Genomic DNA, 18341 nt, shown 5'->3' with positions numbered 1-18341 from the left:
CGAATCCGGGATTAAATTCGACCGCAAATAAGTCAAATAATGTGTACAGTTTCCGTGTTTGAATAGCGAGCGTTTACTTTGTAATTTCGATCTGGTCAACGCATTGTGTGCATAACTTCAGCGGCAAATAAAATCTGTCCTGTCAGTTCCGATGTTGTTTTGTCAAGGTTTATTGATGAACAGTTTACCGTAGATTTTATTGTTTGGTTTCACATATTGGTTAATATGTCTTTTGTAAACGTCAATTTAACTTAGAAGAAATTATCAGATAAATTTCGTTTTCAGAACACTAATAGTCAAATTAACTGTGTAAATAATTCATACTTATTTTGCAGGTTATGCTAACATATACAGGGTGATTCACCTAACTTATTCATTGGAACTTCTTAGAGAATGGGTTATCATTTATCTAGTGTTGGATAGATGTCTATTTTCAGTATACTTTATGGAATAATATAATATAATATCTTTTAACTACCGTTCCATCCATGTCTCAATATTTACTAATCCAAGTATTTCTTTGTAACAAATAAATGATACTTGTAAAATATGTTTTATTTTTAAATAAAATATTTTTGATGTTTTTTATATTAAAACAATTTAACGCTGAAATAATTATTAATTTTAAACATTTTAATGGGAAAATATTTTATTAATTATTAATATCTTCTTTCTGAGTATAAGTTGAAAAATTAAAAAAAATATTATATTCAAAACAGATTTCTGTGAAAATATTCAATTCAATTCGTTATTATTGATAAATTTAAAACAACATTGACTTTTATATAATTTCAATTAACTAATAAACAACAAATTTTATAAGGTGGAACGAAAAAAGAGGAATTCTGCATTTGTTTGATGAATTCGGTTTGTTGCAAATGCATTATGTGTTCTGAAACAAAATAATGATTTAATATTAAAAATACTATGAAATTAAATTAATAGTCTATATTAATCTTTTCATCTAAGACTAGGCTTCTGATAGCTTGTAATATTCAATAACTAATGTTATTTTATTTTATTGAAAGTTATGTTTCAATATACACGTTGTATTATGCAAGGCTGGCCAGTGGGCAAACGCCTTCAGTAAAATATAAATTCGTTAGGTTAGAAGACCGAAACGAACTAGGTTGCATTATCCACGATGCTTTGTATATTGAATTTACAGTTTTATATCCCGAAGCGACCATTCAATTTATAGTGCTTGAATAAACCGACCCCGTTCGAACAGAACGGGATAGCTCAGAGGGAATCGTGCAGAGGAATTGTTCGACGCATACACAGTGGCCAGGACATGGATCGGATCTATTAAATATTCACCGATACGGCAATAATAAAACATTCAGTACTGTTCAGTAAATTTGTGGAATGCTAAATTGTGTTTGCGTCCCCGGTATACTGGATAAACCGTGTTAAATGCCACTGTCGATATAAACCACGGGGGATCGACACTCATCAATTCTGACGTATAAACTCGGGGACGAGGTGAGATGCATACAGAATTTTCTGCCGCCGGGATAATGGAGAGGTGCTGTAAAGTGAAATATTGAGACGTTGAGAACAAACGGGTCTCCGGTTAAATTTTGTTGAATGAAATATACAAACGATACGAAATGTTCCATTCACGTACGTTTACCACGTGTATATTATGATATTATGCATGTTAGCAATTAATCTGTTTAACTCGAAAAGAGTAAAATATATATCTGGATACAATTTTAAATACACAAACCTATCTGTTTATTTATCAAATAATTGCTCATATAAAAATTATAAATGTATAAATTTAGAAGTTCAACGAACTAGAATCGAGATAATTTCTTTGGTTTCCACGTCTTTTCAACCAACTTTGTAATAAACTTTTATTGCTCTCCAGTTCTTTTGGACCGAATCATAAAAAGTATCATTTGCGATAATAAAAATTGTAGCAATTTTGAATTTTTGTATTTTGCATTGGCATATTGCAGAAAATGTATATTTTTGAGTAAGAAAATCACATATCTTTTAATGCTTTTAAAATTGAATTTAGTTTTTAATTACACGAGTAGTAATGATTAATGAATTAATCCATTAAAAAAATATTATATACTTCACTTATACAGGGTGTTTCATAACGTATCCGAAATTTTTTACCAGATATGCCCTTCTAAATAATAAGTCCATTTCTTAAAAATATTCTAATAAACGTCCAACAGAAAACGAGATAAAAAATGTTAAAGTTTATAACAAACCTTACTCTACAACTTTTGTATGCAGTGTTTACTTCTTAATATTTTCAATTATTTTAACCAAAACCATTTTTATCTGTTTTTTTTTTGTTTGTTTAAACCGAAATATACAGTACGGAATTACAAAATATCGTTGAATTGCGTGAACGAATAACAAGGGCTGCCGATAATCTGCGTCTCCGGGAACAGCAGCAAGGAGGAACGTTGGATAAGACGGACCCAAGTTTGCTTGCGGTCAATGGAGAAAACTTTCAACAGCTTTTGTTGTATATCGTTTTCTGTTGGATTTTTTTTTTATATTTTGATATACTATAAAACTCAAAATATTGTATAGGGTGTTTAGTATTTTCGATTAATTTTTTACTACTTTAAATGTTAATAACTTTCTTATTTTTAAGGGTATTTTGAGAAATTTTAAATTAATTTTAAATATAGAGTTTGACAGTGATACCTCCGTATAATTTGATTTTTATTTTTTTCTTTTCAATTGTAAAGTATGAAAATATTTACTTGTCACATTTTTGTGCCCAAAACCAAAATCTACAGGTATGAAAATTGAATAAATCAAATTATTAATTTTTTTTATAAAAAATCCAACTACACATTTGGATTAAGCATCATCCTGTTGAAACGAGTGTATACCAAATTTCGCAAAAAAATTATACATATTCATAATTCTATATAAATATTCTTTTTATATTTTTTTATTAAGTAGTCTATGGAAAAAACTGTTAAAAATAGTACATTTATCTTATAGCCATTTCAGGGGGTGCTTAATCCAGTGATATAATTAGATTAGAATTAGATTTGCTGTAAAAAATTCGCTAGTATGATATCTTCAATTTTCAAGCCTAAAAAATTATCCAATAGAGTTTGGTTTTAGACCAAAAAACGAGACATTTTGTAGATATTTTCATGCTTTACAATTGAAAAAAAGTTTGTTAAAATTGAAAGTTTTCAAACGGACCACATTATATATTTTTTTAAATTTTCTATTGTTTGTTTTTGTTATGTTTACGTAAAATATATAAAACGTAGAATTTACACATATTAATATTATTTGTTAGAAATAAAATTTGAAATATTTTTTTTTATATTTTTAGTGATATCTCTGTAAATATTCGTTTTAAATATAGGATATGTTATAAAATATCAATAAAGAATAAAATTCCGTGTTGAACGAAAAATTTTATGGTAGTTCCATTTGAAATATGAAATTAAAAGCATTCATGTCAAAATTTTACAATTTTTACAGGTGACATTACAATTATTAAATAAATATATATATATATATATATATATATATATATATATATATATATATATATATATATATATATAAAGAAAAATACAAAATGTAAACATTTTGTATGTTTGTTATTCAATATTTTTAAAACCATTTCTTGTGATTGTTCAACTTTCCTACGTAAACTGTTCTCGCATATTTATAAATTCAATAAAAAAAATAAAAATTAAACAGTTAAATCAGTTAGTCTAAATATTTAATAAATACATTCAAAAATAAATATTAATATAATTAAATGTAAAAATAAATTCTATTAATTATTAACGTAACATTCAATAAAATTATGTTAATTTCAACTAAATGTTTGTTATTTAAAATTAATTAAATATTTAATAATGAAACATAAATTATTTACGTATTTATTCCGCATTATAAAATAAACATGAAATGTTTAAAAAACTTGTTGACAATAGGTCAGTTACATAAATTTAAATATACAATTCCCGTACACATTCGATTTAAATTTTTATTATGCCCTCACCTAACCACCCGTAAATGTTAATCGCATCCGCAACTTACCGCTGTTGACAATTGCTAATCCGGGTGCGACAGCGGCCCAAACGAGAACAACCACTGCCAATCCATTATCCCGCATTTTGTGCCTGTCCCACATACGTCACGCCTGTCACAATATCAACAACACCACCTACAATAACAACAACAACAACACGGACAACATAGGCATCACATCATCCGCGGTATATTCGTCGATTCCCGCGTGTTTTTCGAAAAGTGCTGAAGGCGCGCGCGTTACCCCCCGACAAACGACGAACTGCTATTAGAACGGACGCGTGAGCGCGAATGAAGCTGACGAGCGATGCTGACGGTTTCGGGCCCTTCTTGCGGTGCTGGTGGTGGTGGTTTGATGTCGTGGTAGGGCGTCGCGACGCCCTCCCGGTACGGGACACAGCGGTGGAAATTTTAATAACAAACTTATTTCGTCTCAAATTGCTGCTTTAACAAAATCGTCTTTTGTGCATTTAAGTAAAATATTAAAATTAATGATCCCAGGCATTTGTGCAATTTTAATTCATGAGTTTTAAATTATGCTCGGAAAATAAAACACATAACCAGTGGTTAGATGTTATGGATTTTTGCTGTACACTTTGGTAAATGAATAGAATTTCAAACGAAAATATTAAGTATATTGGTTAGTATAGTTTCTTTCATTAATAATGATGTATGTCTCCACAATGATCCAAACACATACGGACTCGCCTTGGCATTGATTTAATATGTGGACAATTTGTTCCTGAAATAAATCATTCCATGCAACCTCTACATGACGCTGAAGGTCTGCCAAATATACATCGGAATATTGGAAACACTCATTATCCTCTTAGAAAACTGGATTTTGGATAGTCCTAAGTTAAGTCATCAAATGGAGTTCCACAATTTCATCCCAAACCATAACACCAACTTTTCAAGGGAGTGTCCCTACAGAAAAAAATATGCATTTCACTTTTTCCCACCTTCTAACACGTACCCGATCATCATCCATGGTCTAACAAAATTTGGACCCATCACTGAAAATGAAGAAACTGAACTAATAGTTGACAATTGCACAAGTTGTAACACGGCAATCTTGACGTCCGTTTGTCGCTCGACATCTTCCTGAATCTCTCGAACTGAGTATAAGTAAGTATATTTAATTGTACTATATACTTTATTCACAATGGGGTAAAACGAATGCTGAAATTTTTATCCACAACCCGTTGTGGCCATTTAAATTAAATGTAATTATATCTAATTGCTGTTGTTAAATATTTTATTGATTATTAAAAAAGTAGCTTCAACTTAACCATTAATTTTTAATTAAAATGAATACCGAGCAATTTAATGACCTATATTTTCACACAATAACGCTTTTGATTATTTTTATACGTCCATATTTATATTTAACCATGTCCATAAGTTTCCTCACATTATTGAAAATTTCTTTGCTCTTAATTTTGAATAGTTTTTATATATAGTAGTGACCATAATATATAAACATTGATCGAAGTGTAACCGTAAGAAAAATTATAATTCCCGTTAACAAGCCCGAGAGAAACAAAAATATGTATGGATCACAAAAAGTTATAAAACAAAAAGGATATTATACATAGTGTTAATGTTAAATTTAATAACACAGATTTGATCATTAAAAATCATTTTCAAAATTAAAGCCTTATGTTCAGCTTGATTATGACTACAGAATAAGAATATAATAGTTTTTATAATACTGTATAAAATAACAAGAGTAAATTAATTAATATTATTGTAACCGTTCACATGAAATGAAACAGTTATGGCCAAAATATTCAACCTTTAAAAAAACTATAATAATGACAATGATATTTAAACATTTAATTTTTTACATTTATACATATTAGTTATAATAATAAAAATCGAGAAAATGTCTAAATATTAAATCTTATCAATGCCTGAAAATGTTTTTCAATTCATAAACTTGGATAACATTAATCAATTGAATTAAACTTTAACATAATTAAAGAACTTAAATTCATTTATTAATGAATAACTTTGAAAAGAAGAAAAAAAAATTCTTGATTTTTATAATGAATCATTTACTGAAATTAATAGAAATGTTTTACAAAAAAAATTGTTTCATAATTGTTTTAATGAACTAAAAATATTTTTATTTTAAATTCACAAAATTTATAATTCACCTTTGTCACCATCAGAACTAACTTATGGTCAAATATTTAATTATCTTTGAAAATAATCAGCAACTGAAAAATAGAAGTTAAAAATTAATTTAATTTTTATATATATTATATTCAATTCGATCTAATAATTGCGGGTTCGGTTAAAAGTAAGTATTTACACAAATAAAATATAATTCAGCAGTCTTTTAAAAGTATAACAAAAAATTAAAATAAATTTAATTGCAAAATGAAAGATTGTGTCATCTCTAGCTTCCATAACAGGTTAAATACGATGAGGCATGCTTCGAATTAAGTTGTCAATCGTATCTTGAGAAATATTGTCCCAGATTTGAGTAACTGCAGAAGTGTGGTAGAAGGCGGTTTGCGAGTATCTAACCCCCTTTGAACAACATTCCACATGTGTTCGATGGGATTCAGGTCGGGAGTCTTCGATGGAAATAGAAGATGTAAAATTTCAATTTCCCTCTTCGTGTCCTATGAGGCCGTACGTCGTTGTCCAAAAAATGGAATTCCACTCCTACCTTCTCGAAAATTGGGTTGTCAATGTTTGTGATGATGTCCCTTCTGTACAAATTATTGTTCACGTTCCATCACAAAGTAAAATGACGTCCAGGAACCTAGAGCGACGCCACTCCAAATCTCAAAAACAAACAAATCCGAGATGCCTTAGAAAATTTCTTAGCCTCCACATCCTAATTCGTCTCGAATCTTTATGCAGACCATACCTCGCCTCATCAGAATACACCATGATATTCCATTCGACCTCCCAATGTTGCCTCCCTCGCGGTCACCGCAACATGTCTTGTCGGTCTGTGAGGGGTACTTATTTCATGAAGTCGATTCCGTATGGTTTTAAAAGATAATCATCTAGGTACCAGTGGCCACGTGGAATCGGCGAAGTATCAAGGTGGCCGATATTGTGGTGTTACCTCTTGCGTTTTGGGTAATGTAATGGTCTTGCCTGACGGTTGTACACCTTTATCTGCCCTGTCCAGATCTTCTACATACACTTTGTGTTTTCCTTTGACTCCTTACAACACTTTGTGTCCTAATGGTTTCAACTTCACTTAAATAATATAAAGGCATAATTGTGAATAGAGCGACTCAAGAAAATAAAAAAAAAACAACTAAAGTATTTAAATTGTTTGACAGTAATAAGAAATTGTTTAGAATTTTTTTATTGTGTAGTAAATACATAGCATATATTTGAAAAAATAATAGCCTTGAAACGTTCGCCAAATAAATATTTTTATATTAAACAAGAAAATTTTTAAAAGTATATTTTGCCGGCATTATATTTAAAAAGTTGTCAATGAAATTGATCTATAATATTCCATAATTCTTTGTGTCCAAAATATACGTCAATAAAATAACTATTTAAGTGAACCCTAAATAAATACGTACTTAACTTATTTCCCCGTGTATTGTTTCAAATTGACTTTTCCCACTCCGTAATACAGTGGGTTATTCTTTCCCAAAAAGGGATTACCACGAAATTACCATAATCCGTCCGGATCGTCGGATCGTCGGGAGATGCGCCTCATCAATTTATTGGAGCGACTAGCGCAACGGGACGCCGGAACGTCGGAACGGCGAGCGTCGCCGCGGACCACTTTAATATGCAAAGCCCCCTGATACGGTCCGAATGCCCCGCCACATAAATTAAGGGCTGCGAATGGTTTTTAATTCGGGCGGGAACGCAAACAGGCTGTCGTCACGTGGCGAAAATCTCCTGGACAATCGTGGATAACGAATAGCGGGAGCCACAATGACACTAAATCATATGAGTAAAAAATTAAATTGTGTATGTACTTAAAAATTTTTACATGTATAATGGAACAAAAAGCTCAATTAACTCTAAAATAACACATTTTTATTAATTCGAAATTGTTTCAAAATACATTTTATTTTAAATATATTGTTATTTATAACATAATGTTAGATTGGGGAAAAAGAAATCCATTATTTTTTTCGGGGAATAGTGTTCGATATCCGATAAAGTATCAATCAAACAATTTCAGATTTATGCTCTTTGTCAAGGTGACAATTCTTTTACTATTTTTTGTTTGGTGCATTCAGTTGGAAACTTACAGAGTGCTAAAAGTGGAAGATATTTTACAATTTTTCTTATAAGGCGAAAATGCAAGCCAGACCGCTAATATTAATAATGGTGTTTATGGTTCCGATACTGTAACAATTAATTACATACGATTTTGGTTTCTTTTATTCCAATCAGGTATTTTTGATGTTAAAGATGCACCACTCACATACAGATCCGTCATCAATATGCATGTTTGTAGTTGTAGCATCGTCCAGAAACTAAAGATCGATCATAAAACAGTTTTAAACCATTTGCATAAAGCTAATTTCAATTGTTTTAATAAAATTTAGAATAATATGTTTGTAAAAAATGTGCACTGGATTTATTAAATATATTTTTTTATAAAAAATAAATTTAATAAAATATTTTAATCTAATTTCACGAATATTTAACGTTTGTTGTTAAAAGTAATTTTAATAAGAAAGAAATTCTGTTTAGAAATATAAGATCTCCAACTTCTTCAATTCAATTCAATTTACTAAAATTTATCTGGAGAAGAGAATGTGTAACGAAAAATTAAAAGAATAAATAAACAAATAGTATAATTATTTTCATATTAGTGTACGTATTTTAATTTTTGTTTTTTTTATTTTTTTTTTTTTTTTCATAAATACTGACTCGACTACTTGGATTACATTTTGCCAGCAGGGAAAATTACTATTAGATTTATTTAGACTTATTGTTTTTAATATTATACAATTATGTTAAAAAATAAAATAAGAGTTTTAGGCATATAAATATAATATATACATAATAATAAAAATAATACTTATTGTAATTATAATTGTAGATCCTATAATGAATAAAACTATAGATAAATTGAATCAATTTAAAATACATATCTTTCAGAAATATTTCTTTGAAAAGAAAACTCGTCACTGAGAATGCAAATTATTCTGTGTAAAAGTAAATATAGTTATATCGAGATATCTATGAAAATAGCAGGGAAGGTCATCTACCGGTAAATAAATACAATCACTAAATGAACTTGCAGAATTCCACAAGACTGCATTTTTTCTCCATATTCCTTTTATTTTTTACTTAATTCTGAAATTCCAAAAGGCTTATCGTACAGTTTTATCCACTTTAAAACTATATTTAAAATGACAACTTTTTTATAGTTAAACATTAAATGAAGATATATTAAATTTTTGGTAAAAAAGTTTTTATTTACATTTTTTCTTTTTTTAAATTTCATCAGTTTCTGTCAGTGGCACTGTCAATATTAATATTAATTTTCTAGTAGATTTTTAAATTTAAATTTGTGTTGAAATCGAATTAATTATTGCGTTTTCATTGTCACTTTTTTCGCGAATGTTCCAGTCATTCATAAGTATTCTATCTATTAACGATATCTATTGTTGACTTTGACAGTTCGGCACAACCATAACCTCAAGACAATTTGTGCCGTTTCTGTCTTATTTGGATATTCGCCCTACACAAAATCGTAAGTTCAGTCGATTAACTTGCACATAACTAAATGAAACCACAATGGAACGATAAATTTGATAATGACACTCCGGAAATCCAGAAAATTCTATAACAAACGTGTTTATCCAACAGTTATATGCAAACAAGCATGTCAACATCCACCGCCGGTTTGAACAAGCGCCAATAACAACATGTATGCCTGGGGTAGTACCATAAATGGGGAACTAGGATTGGGTGGTATCGAAGAGGAACACATACTAGAACCAAGACCACTCGAATGGAGCTTGGCCCACACTGTGATAGAGGCTGCCTTGGGTGATAATCACACCCTCTTCCTCACCAAGGATGGCAAAGTCTACTCCTGTGGCAATAATGATTATGGACAACTTGGACACAGCCAGCCTAGGAAAAGGCCACGTATGTCACTATTTAGTATGTGCAATTTAGCTGGGTTTATATTCATTTCTTGTAATGTATGTAGGATTCTGACAATAAATTAATCTAAAATTTAGTTATTTGTCAATATTCTACTACATACTGCATATTTGCTATTTGGTGTTGAATCACTGGGGTATATGCATTTGTTAATTTCTTGCTTCTTTGGGTGCATTGAGGCCATAACTTGATTCATTGGTTTGGGATGGTGACTGCTTATATGATCTTTTGGAAGGAATCATGTTTTCACCTGTGGTATATTAATTAGACTAATATCACATTATTTTTATAATAAACAAAGGTATTGTCATAATATTGTCATGACAATTGAACTTTTTACTAACTATTTAGTGACATATTTGTCATATAACCAACAACCCTGTTTAATGAAAAATACCAGTGGTTACCTACATGTCCAAATATGGAAGATTTCAAAGACAGTTAATGATGCCTATTAACAATGCAATATGTTTTTTTATTAATTTTTTATATAGTGACGTAATTAAACTTATTATTAAATATTCTGTAAAATTTTTTATTAATGCCTTTAAAATATTGTAGAACTAGCTATTACCTGCTTAATGTTGAACAAAAACAGCTTCTTATTGGATTTGCTGTGATGTTAAAAAGTGATAGTTCTATCTCCACCAATAGTGTAATTTAGAGAAAAGAATAAAAATTAGTTGCTCAAATTTTATTGATAATCAATTGCAAATAAATGTTAATAGATACTATAATTTATACATTTCTTTTTTCTAAATGCGTATTCACCATTTAACCACTTATTGTTTATTTAGTTGTCGCGCGTTTTGCAGAACTGGTAGAAAATTTAGAAGCACATACTATAGTGCATGTGGCCTGTGGGGCTACCCATTCTCTTGCCCTGAACAACTGGGGCCAAGTATTATCATGGGGTTCAGACTATCATGGTCAGCTGGGCCAGCAGATCGGTGGAGAAAATTCGCAGGGAACACCACGTATCATCAAGGCACTTGCCGCCCACACCGTGGTCCAAATCGCGTGTGGTCAGCGTCACTCAGTCGCGCTAACGAACAGTAAGTACATTTGATCCCCTTTCAGATAGAGTATGATAGTATTTTCGTTATATTATGACCCGGTTACAGACTAGTTGTTTTATTTCGTTGAAACGCTCAACGACATTCACACGTACTTTGTCAGGATTCTGTTTGTAGGTGGCGAGATACTAACGTGGGGCGCCAATAATTTTGGTCAATTGGGTTTGGGCACTATGACGGCTCAAGAGCCGCTTCCCACCGTCGTTCGAAGTCTGAGTGGCGTGCCGATGTCGCATATTTCCTGTGGAGCGAATCACACTCTGGTCATATCGAAATCTGGAGCCGTCTTTGGATGGGGTAATTTCTTTATTTTTCACATGTTCACAGTCAATACTTTATTATATGTTGTACAGGAAAAAATACTAAAGGACAGTTGGGAATAAATGACGTGGACAACAAAAAATTTCCGCAGCAATTGCGTACATTACGTAACCTGAGGGTGAAATACATTTCCTGCGGAGAGGAGTTTTCCATGTTTTTGACCTCCGACGGGGGAGTTTTCACCTGCGGGGCCGGTATGTATGGACAACTTGGCCATGGTACTAGCAGCAACGAAATCCTGCCCAGACAGGTAGATATTATTCAGGGTGCGGGAAAACTACTCCATATTGGTACTTGAATACAAATCAAACCGGATAAAATAAATAATTGTACTTATTAGAATAACAGTGGGTGGTTCATTTAGTTTATTTTTTTGGTTTGCTTTTAATTCACATCCAAAAGGGAGTAAAGATAATAGGTATCTTGGTAAAAAGTAAATATTTATGTGTATCTATTAAATTAATAATTAATTACTGTTGTCCAGGTTGTAGAACTTATGGGTTCTGTCATCACCCAAGTGAGTTGCGGCCGTCAACATTCGTTGGCCTTAGTTCCATCCCGCGGTCGCGTTTACAGCTTTGGCATAGGTGGCAGCGGTCAACTAGGATTACGCAAGTCGTCTAGCGCCGCCACGCCACAAGTGGTATTAGGCCCTTGGTGTTCGCCTGGTGGTACTCCGGTGGTGCGCAAGAACGACGCGCCCAACATAGTTGTCCGAAGGATTTTCGGCGGAGGTGATCACTGTTTCGTCACTGTAACTAAGCAAAATGAAACTACTGAGGTTGCTTATGATTGTAGGGACTATAATGAACAAAGTCAGATTGTAGGTCGGTTAATTGGCGAATTTAAAATTAAATAACACCAGTATTATTTCAATTTTCCTTTTTAGCGTTAAGTTATTCGTCTGTAGAAGACATGGTGGGTTTACCAGAAGATGCACCAGTTGATCAAGAAACGCTTAAGTATCTAGAAGTAGTTTTCAAAAGCCAGGCCTGTTTAAACGCTTCATTCCTGGAGTCTGGCGATCAACACTATTACTGCACCAGCAGGCACTCAGGGGTCGACATTCAAGCTGCTCAAGATACCTTCGACTTAATTGCACGCATCGAGAACAGTAGTATTAAAGATCTTGTAATTTAACTTTCAATTTTTCAAATATAAAACATTCATAAATGCCCCATTTCAGATTTTCAATGAAATCACAGATGATCTTTTGGGCCAACTGCTGCCTTCACCGCCGGACGTGGAAGCTTTACGTATATATCTGACGCTCCCTCTTTATCACGAATTTAACAACCCAAAACATCACATGCGGCTGCAGAAACCGTTCGCTGCGGCCGTTCTCCGATTGAAACCGCAGCCGGGTCGCGTCGTTGCCGGCTGGTGGAGCACTATGTCTGTCGAGTATTTCGAACGACTAGTCAACATATTTAAGTCAGTGGCCATGTTCGTGCTACGTAGTCAGGAAATTCCCGAAGGAAAGGTAGACAATTTGAACCTTTTAATTTAAATAATATTTATTATTTTATTTTGTATAGACGGCGTTCTATGACGCGAGTCTAGTGGCTATGTTGGATGTGCTGTCGCTGCTCAACAAACTGAACCACAGCGTTGACGGTTTGAAAGTGCCTTATGATACATTCCACTTGAATGAGCTTTCAGAGTGTCTTGATGTGCGAGTAGACTATTTATTGTGGTTGGGCGATCCGGGGGTAAGTACTATTTACGTATTAAATATTAGAGATTCTTTAGAATTTTCTAACAGTTTACATATTAAATCACTTATAAAACTATAATTTATTTCACTTAAAAATATTTGTGAAATTTATTTAACCTATTAGAATATCAATTCAAATTATTCAAAACGTATAAAAATAAAAATTAAAATGGGAATGTTGGAATAATTGGATTTTAATGAATGAATTAATGTTATATAAAAAAGGTATTTTATATAATAAAGTCCATATAAAGTGGTAAAGTATAATTAATACAATCATCAATATAATAATGCGCACAATATTTATTTTTCAATAAAATAACAAAATATACACATAATAAATTCATTCTTAATTGTATAATCCTTAGGCACACATAATAATTATACCAGATGCTTGCTTATATACATTAATCTTCTAGTAGCAATAAAAAGTATATAAAGTGTAAATATAAAAGATGCAGAAGAAGAATAAGAATACAATTTTCGATTGGCTTAAATCAACAATTGAAATTTACCATGATTATTAAAAAGTACAACTTAATTAAATATTCTTTATAGACATTACAACTTCTAGACTTGACAAAAAGAAATAGAATACAATTTTCCATTGGCTTAAATTGACAATTGAAATTTACCATGAATTATTAAAAAGTACAACTTAATTAAATATTCTTTATAGACATTACATCTTCTAAACTTGATAAAAAGGAATAAAATATGTAAATGTAAATTAATATGCTATATTATATAATATATAAATTAATCCTACAGTTTTATATAATATGTAAAAATTGATATCTGCAAGATAATATAAATAAAAATATAATTAAATTATTCCTGTTACTGTAAATTACTCATAATTTTTCAATAATTCTTGTAAATCATAGAGCTCTTGTTCTTTTTCAAGTTGTTTTTGTAATAACTGTTGCAAACTCTCCTGGAATCTGTGCCTCAAAGCCAAATTCTCAACACTTTCAATTTTAGTCTCCTGTTGATGTTGCTGTGCTTTCAGCATCTCAAGTTCTTTGTGAATTTGATCCATTCTACTCTCAATATTTCCCTTTGATATATTCTCAGAATAAGTCATACTGGATGTTGAATGCTGATAATAATCCATCTCATTCATGAGGGTTGGGGAGTTTTGCATCTCTCTGAACATTTCACTTGTGAATTCTGTTAATTGTTTTACCTCTGCAGAATTGTTCATTACTGAGTTTGAATCACTCAAATGGCTATCATCTGCTGTATTCTGACTGTTCTCGTCCAAATCCATCACATTTAAATGTGTTTCTTCTTCATCAGAATCACTGACTGCCCCACCAAATATATCATGTTCTGCAACATTTTGATTAACAGGTTCCACTGGTTCCTTTTTAATTACAGTTCCCTTATTGACTTTATTATCATCATCCTCATTAATAACTTCCCATTTTACACTAACAGCATCATTGTCTGATCTGAGCAATCGTTTTACCTCTTTCTCAATTTCTGGAGCTTCAACATTCTTTTTCTTAAGAGTTTTCCTAAATCTACGCTTTCTTACATTTTTCATGGGCGGCGTCATTCCATGTGGTAGTAAGTACTTTTTTTCAACTTTATTTGGATCTTTCTTCTTTGTCTTTTGTGGAGAGTCTTCATCAGTTGTTTGATCATCTTCATCTCTGCATATCAACATTTGGCAAATGTCAGCCGTTTTATAAAATCCTTTATTATCAATTGTCTTAAGTGATTCAACAATAGTGGGTAAATCGACCACTTTCGCAGACATAACATACTGGTCGACGCGCACTTCACCATGTCGCATGTCATTTTCGATTTTTATAGTTAGTCTGTCTTTAAGTGTACTGTTGTTTCGTATGGCTTCACGTAAAATTTTGGCCGCTTCCGCCGGCAACCGCAAGATGAACTGCGATTCGAGCTCGGCCGGCGAATCGTCTTTGTACGACATGAGACTTGAGATGCCCAAATGTCAACAAAACAGATGACATAACCTTAAACCGGCTGTCAGATATTTCAGTGCTGCCAACACATTATCCATTAGAGCTACTTGCAAAACACCTACTGAAATCTAAATGTTTATGTTTACTCCGTAATTCATCGATTTTCATTTTCCAGAATTCTAATGAAAATTGTCTTTTTGTTCACAGACGAAAACTTGAGAACTGCAATTGAATAATAATATTAAAAATACAGAACATCTGCTATAAATGGCCCATTTTAATTTGAGTTATCGCCAGCCAGTTCGCCAGTTAAGTCACATTTCAGAGATATTATCAGTTTCGACTATTAAAATGTTTCAAATGTTTTATCACAGGCAACTTGTTTATTTTAAAATGTAGATAAAAAGTTTATTCATGTAATTTAATAGCGAAACTAAACTTAAAGCTAACATAAAAACAATGATGTTCTTTTTTAGATAGAAATAAAAATTCAATAACAAAACATAATTAAAGGCTTGGAGCTTTTTAAAATGTTTAATTAGTTATTTTCAAATTGTTAATTAGAATATGATTTTGACTATTAATTATTTTTATATTCAAATGTTTATTTAGTATTAAATTTTTTAATTAATATTCATAAATGTCTTGCCCTTGTTTTTCTCTTTTAAGTGCTAAACTTTACAAGTTTGATAACATTTACAAATATGGTCAAAAAAATATTTCGTACGTACGTTTTTTGATATTGCAGTATTTTTGTATCATTGGAAAAATGATTTTGCTACGCTAAAAACCATTTAATTGTAGTCTGCTGCATTAAGCCACATATTTTAAAATGTTCTAAAATACATAACCATTTAAATAAGAATGTTTGACATGTTTTATCACGTTATTATAGCTTATATAAACTATAATATAGTATAAAAATCAAGTAGCTAACAAATAACATAGAACAATTGATGTACGACTATTAGTTTATGACATTTAATTTTTGTATGCAATGCACAAAATATTTTTTTGATGTCAGTTAAATCAAAACTATTTTTATTGAAAAAGTAAATTAATATAATTAGTATTATCAAACTCAAATTGCGAAAGCTCAGCAAACATGCCGCTTTATCGATTTGGACTATTAAAAATTTTTATGGATTTTTGGGAGGAAAGGGTAAGAATTTATTGAATTCACTTCGTCATTTGTCAATATCAATTTTGTCAGCAATCAACATTTATTAGTTTTTAATTACTGAAATGTTTCCAGTCGGGAAAACTGTTCCTCTGCAATTATCCGTTCGTGTTCGATGCCCAAGCCAAAACGCTTCTCCTGGAAACCGATCAATCGCTACAGATGCAAAACGCAATGCAGAATGCCGCCCAACAGGCGGTGCTGGCACTTTTGTACTCCCCCGCCAACATCCATTCCATCAATCAGTTCCTCGTTCTGAATGTGTCCCGCGAAAACATAGTACGTGATGCCTTAAACGAATTGGTTAACATAGATCCAAGCGACCTAAAGAAGCCCCTCAAAATCAGATTTTATGGGGAGGAGGCGGAAGATGCGGGCGGTGTCAGGAAAGAATTCTTCATGTTGCTACTGCGGGAAATCCTCGATCCAAAATACGGAATGTTTAGAGAATACAGCGAGACCCGAGCCATCTGGTTTTCAGAGCATTCCTTCGAGGACGCAGGCGTTTATTTCCTCATAGGTATTTTAACATTTTTTAAATAATTTTATTTTCTTAATCTCTTTAAATTCAGGTATGATTTGTGGCCTTGCCATATACAACTTCATCATCATCGACATCCCATTCCCTCTGGCACTTTACAAAAAATTGCTTGGCGAAACCATAGGTTTGGCCGATTTGAAGGGTCTCTCACCGGTAATGGCAAATTCATTGCAACAACTTTTGGATTACGATCGGCCGGATGTTCAAGATGTGTTTGCACTGTCCTTTGATATCACGCGTGATGTTTGGGGCGAAATCCAAGTGACAGAATTAAAAGAGAACGGTTCAAATATTCCTGTGACCGCGGAGAACAAGCAGGAGTACGTACAACTCTACGTGGACTATATCTTTAATCAATCCGTCAAGGAGCAATATAAAGCTTTCCATAATGGGTTCATGAAAGTATGTCTTAAAATTATAATGCTAAAGCGCCTAAATATAAATTATCATTTTTAGGTTTGTGGGGGTAGAGTGTTAAAGCTGTTCCATTCGCATGAACTAATGGCGGTGGTAATTGGTAACGAAAACTATGACTGGCACGCGCTCGAAGAGACAGCCGAATATAAGGACGGTTATAAATCGTCGGACCAGACAATCCGCTGGTTTTGGGAAGTCATACATGAGATGTCCTTAGCTGATAAGAAGAAGTTTTTGCTTTTCCTTACTGGCAGCGATAGAATACCAATTCAGGGCATGAGGGCCATTAAGGTAAAATAAGGTTTAAGAACTAAAATGAATAAAATCCTTAATCCTGAAATGTTAAAATTATTGTATTGTATTGTTGTATTATTGTATCACATGTAATTCATCAATCTAAAAAAAGTTGTAACCATAATGTTCCAGATTGTACTTCAGCCGACGAATGATGATAAATTCTTGCCGGTAGCTCACACGTGCTTCAACCTTTTGGATTTGCCGCGCTATAAAACAAAAGAAAGACTCCGATACAAGCTTATGCAGGCTATACAACAAACTGAGGGATTTTCTTTGGTGTGATAAATTTTTTAATTATACATTTTTTTGACTATACAAGAGTTTTGTTATAATACTAAAAGCTAAATACACATTAATTCACTGTTTTTTTATTTGTTGTTTAGAATGATTGTGTGCGATTGTGCAATCGTTAAATTTAAAAGCTAATAGCGAACTCAGGAAACACGTTTGTCGATGTTGTTTGTACATAAAAAATTGTTATTTTTCTGCATTTAATGTAAATAAACTAGATATTATCTTTTTACGTGTTGCTTTTATTATATATAGAAACCTATTAATATTTGAAACAAGCTTCGCGACAGTAGGTCAATGTAAATGAAGGAAAACCTGCAGGATAGTCCTTGTACTCATTTGTGTCCAATTAATTGACTAATAAAATGAATAATAATAAAACATCTTT

At 31.9% G+C, this 18341-nt stretch overlaps 3 protein-coding genes across 7 annotated transcripts in view; 1 reads left to right on the top strand and 2 right to left on the bottom strand.

Annotated features, from left to right (window-relative positions):
- The window catches only part of LOC109598270 (lachesin), a 77308-nt gene extending 72763 nt beyond the window's left edge, over window positions 1-4545 (bottom strand). Inside the window, exon 1 of the mRNA XM_020014144.2 lies at window positions 4054-4545. Coding sequence (XP_019869703.1) covers window positions 4054-4147 — 94 coding nt within the window. The 5' untranslated portion in view covers window positions 4148-4545. The remainder of the gene's footprint in view (window positions 1-4053) is intronic.
- Window positions 4546-9511: 4966 nt separating this feature from the next.
- Window positions 9512-18185, top strand: LOC109598283 (probable E3 ubiquitin-protein ligase HERC4). 5 transcript variants are annotated; one of them, XM_049964986.1, is made up of 13 exons: window positions 9512-9754; window positions 9871-10155; window positions 10989-11228; window positions 11367-11546; window positions 11603-11820; window positions 12055-12397; window positions 12460-12701; window positions 12757-13053; window positions 13109-13282; window positions 16483-16927; window positions 16980-17350; window positions 17405-17656; window positions 17792-18185. In XM_049964986.1, exons 2-13 carry the CDS (start codon window positions 9930-9932, stop codon window positions 17942-17944), a joined length of 3141 nt encoding a protein of 1046 aa, XP_049820943.1. In that variant the 5' UTR covers window positions 9512-9754; window positions 9871-9929; the 3' UTR covers window positions 17945-18185. The 5 variants fall into 5 exon arrangements, with proteins under 5 accessions (XP_049820943.1, XP_049820941.1, XP_049820942.1 ...); XM_049964984.1 differs by having other exon boundaries at window positions 10971-11228; XM_049964985.1 differs by having other exon boundaries at window positions 9871-10170.
- LOC109598286 (transcription initiation factor TFIID subunit 7) lies at window positions 13569-16165 on the bottom strand. Its single transcript, XM_020014166.2, has 2 exons — window positions 15959-16165; window positions 13569-15449 (listed from the first exon to the last, which is right to left on the bottom strand). Exon 2 carries the CDS (start codon window positions 15233-15235, stop codon window positions 14138-14140), a length of 1098 nt encoding a protein of 365 aa, XP_019869725.1. The 5' UTR covers window positions 15236-15449; window positions 15959-16165; the 3' UTR covers window positions 13569-14137.
- Window positions 18186-18341: the final 156 nt, after the last annotated feature.

This window comes from Aethina tumida, chromosome 3, assembly GCF_024364675.1.
Source record: "Aethina tumida isolate Nest 87 chromosome 3, icAetTumi1.1, whole genome shotgun sequence".
NCBI lineage: Eukaryota > Metazoa > Arthropoda > Insecta > Coleoptera > Nitidulidae > Aethina > Aethina tumida.
The sequence above is the reverse complement of the archived record's forward strand: the minus strand, read 5'-3'. Positions and strand labels throughout refer to the sequence as shown.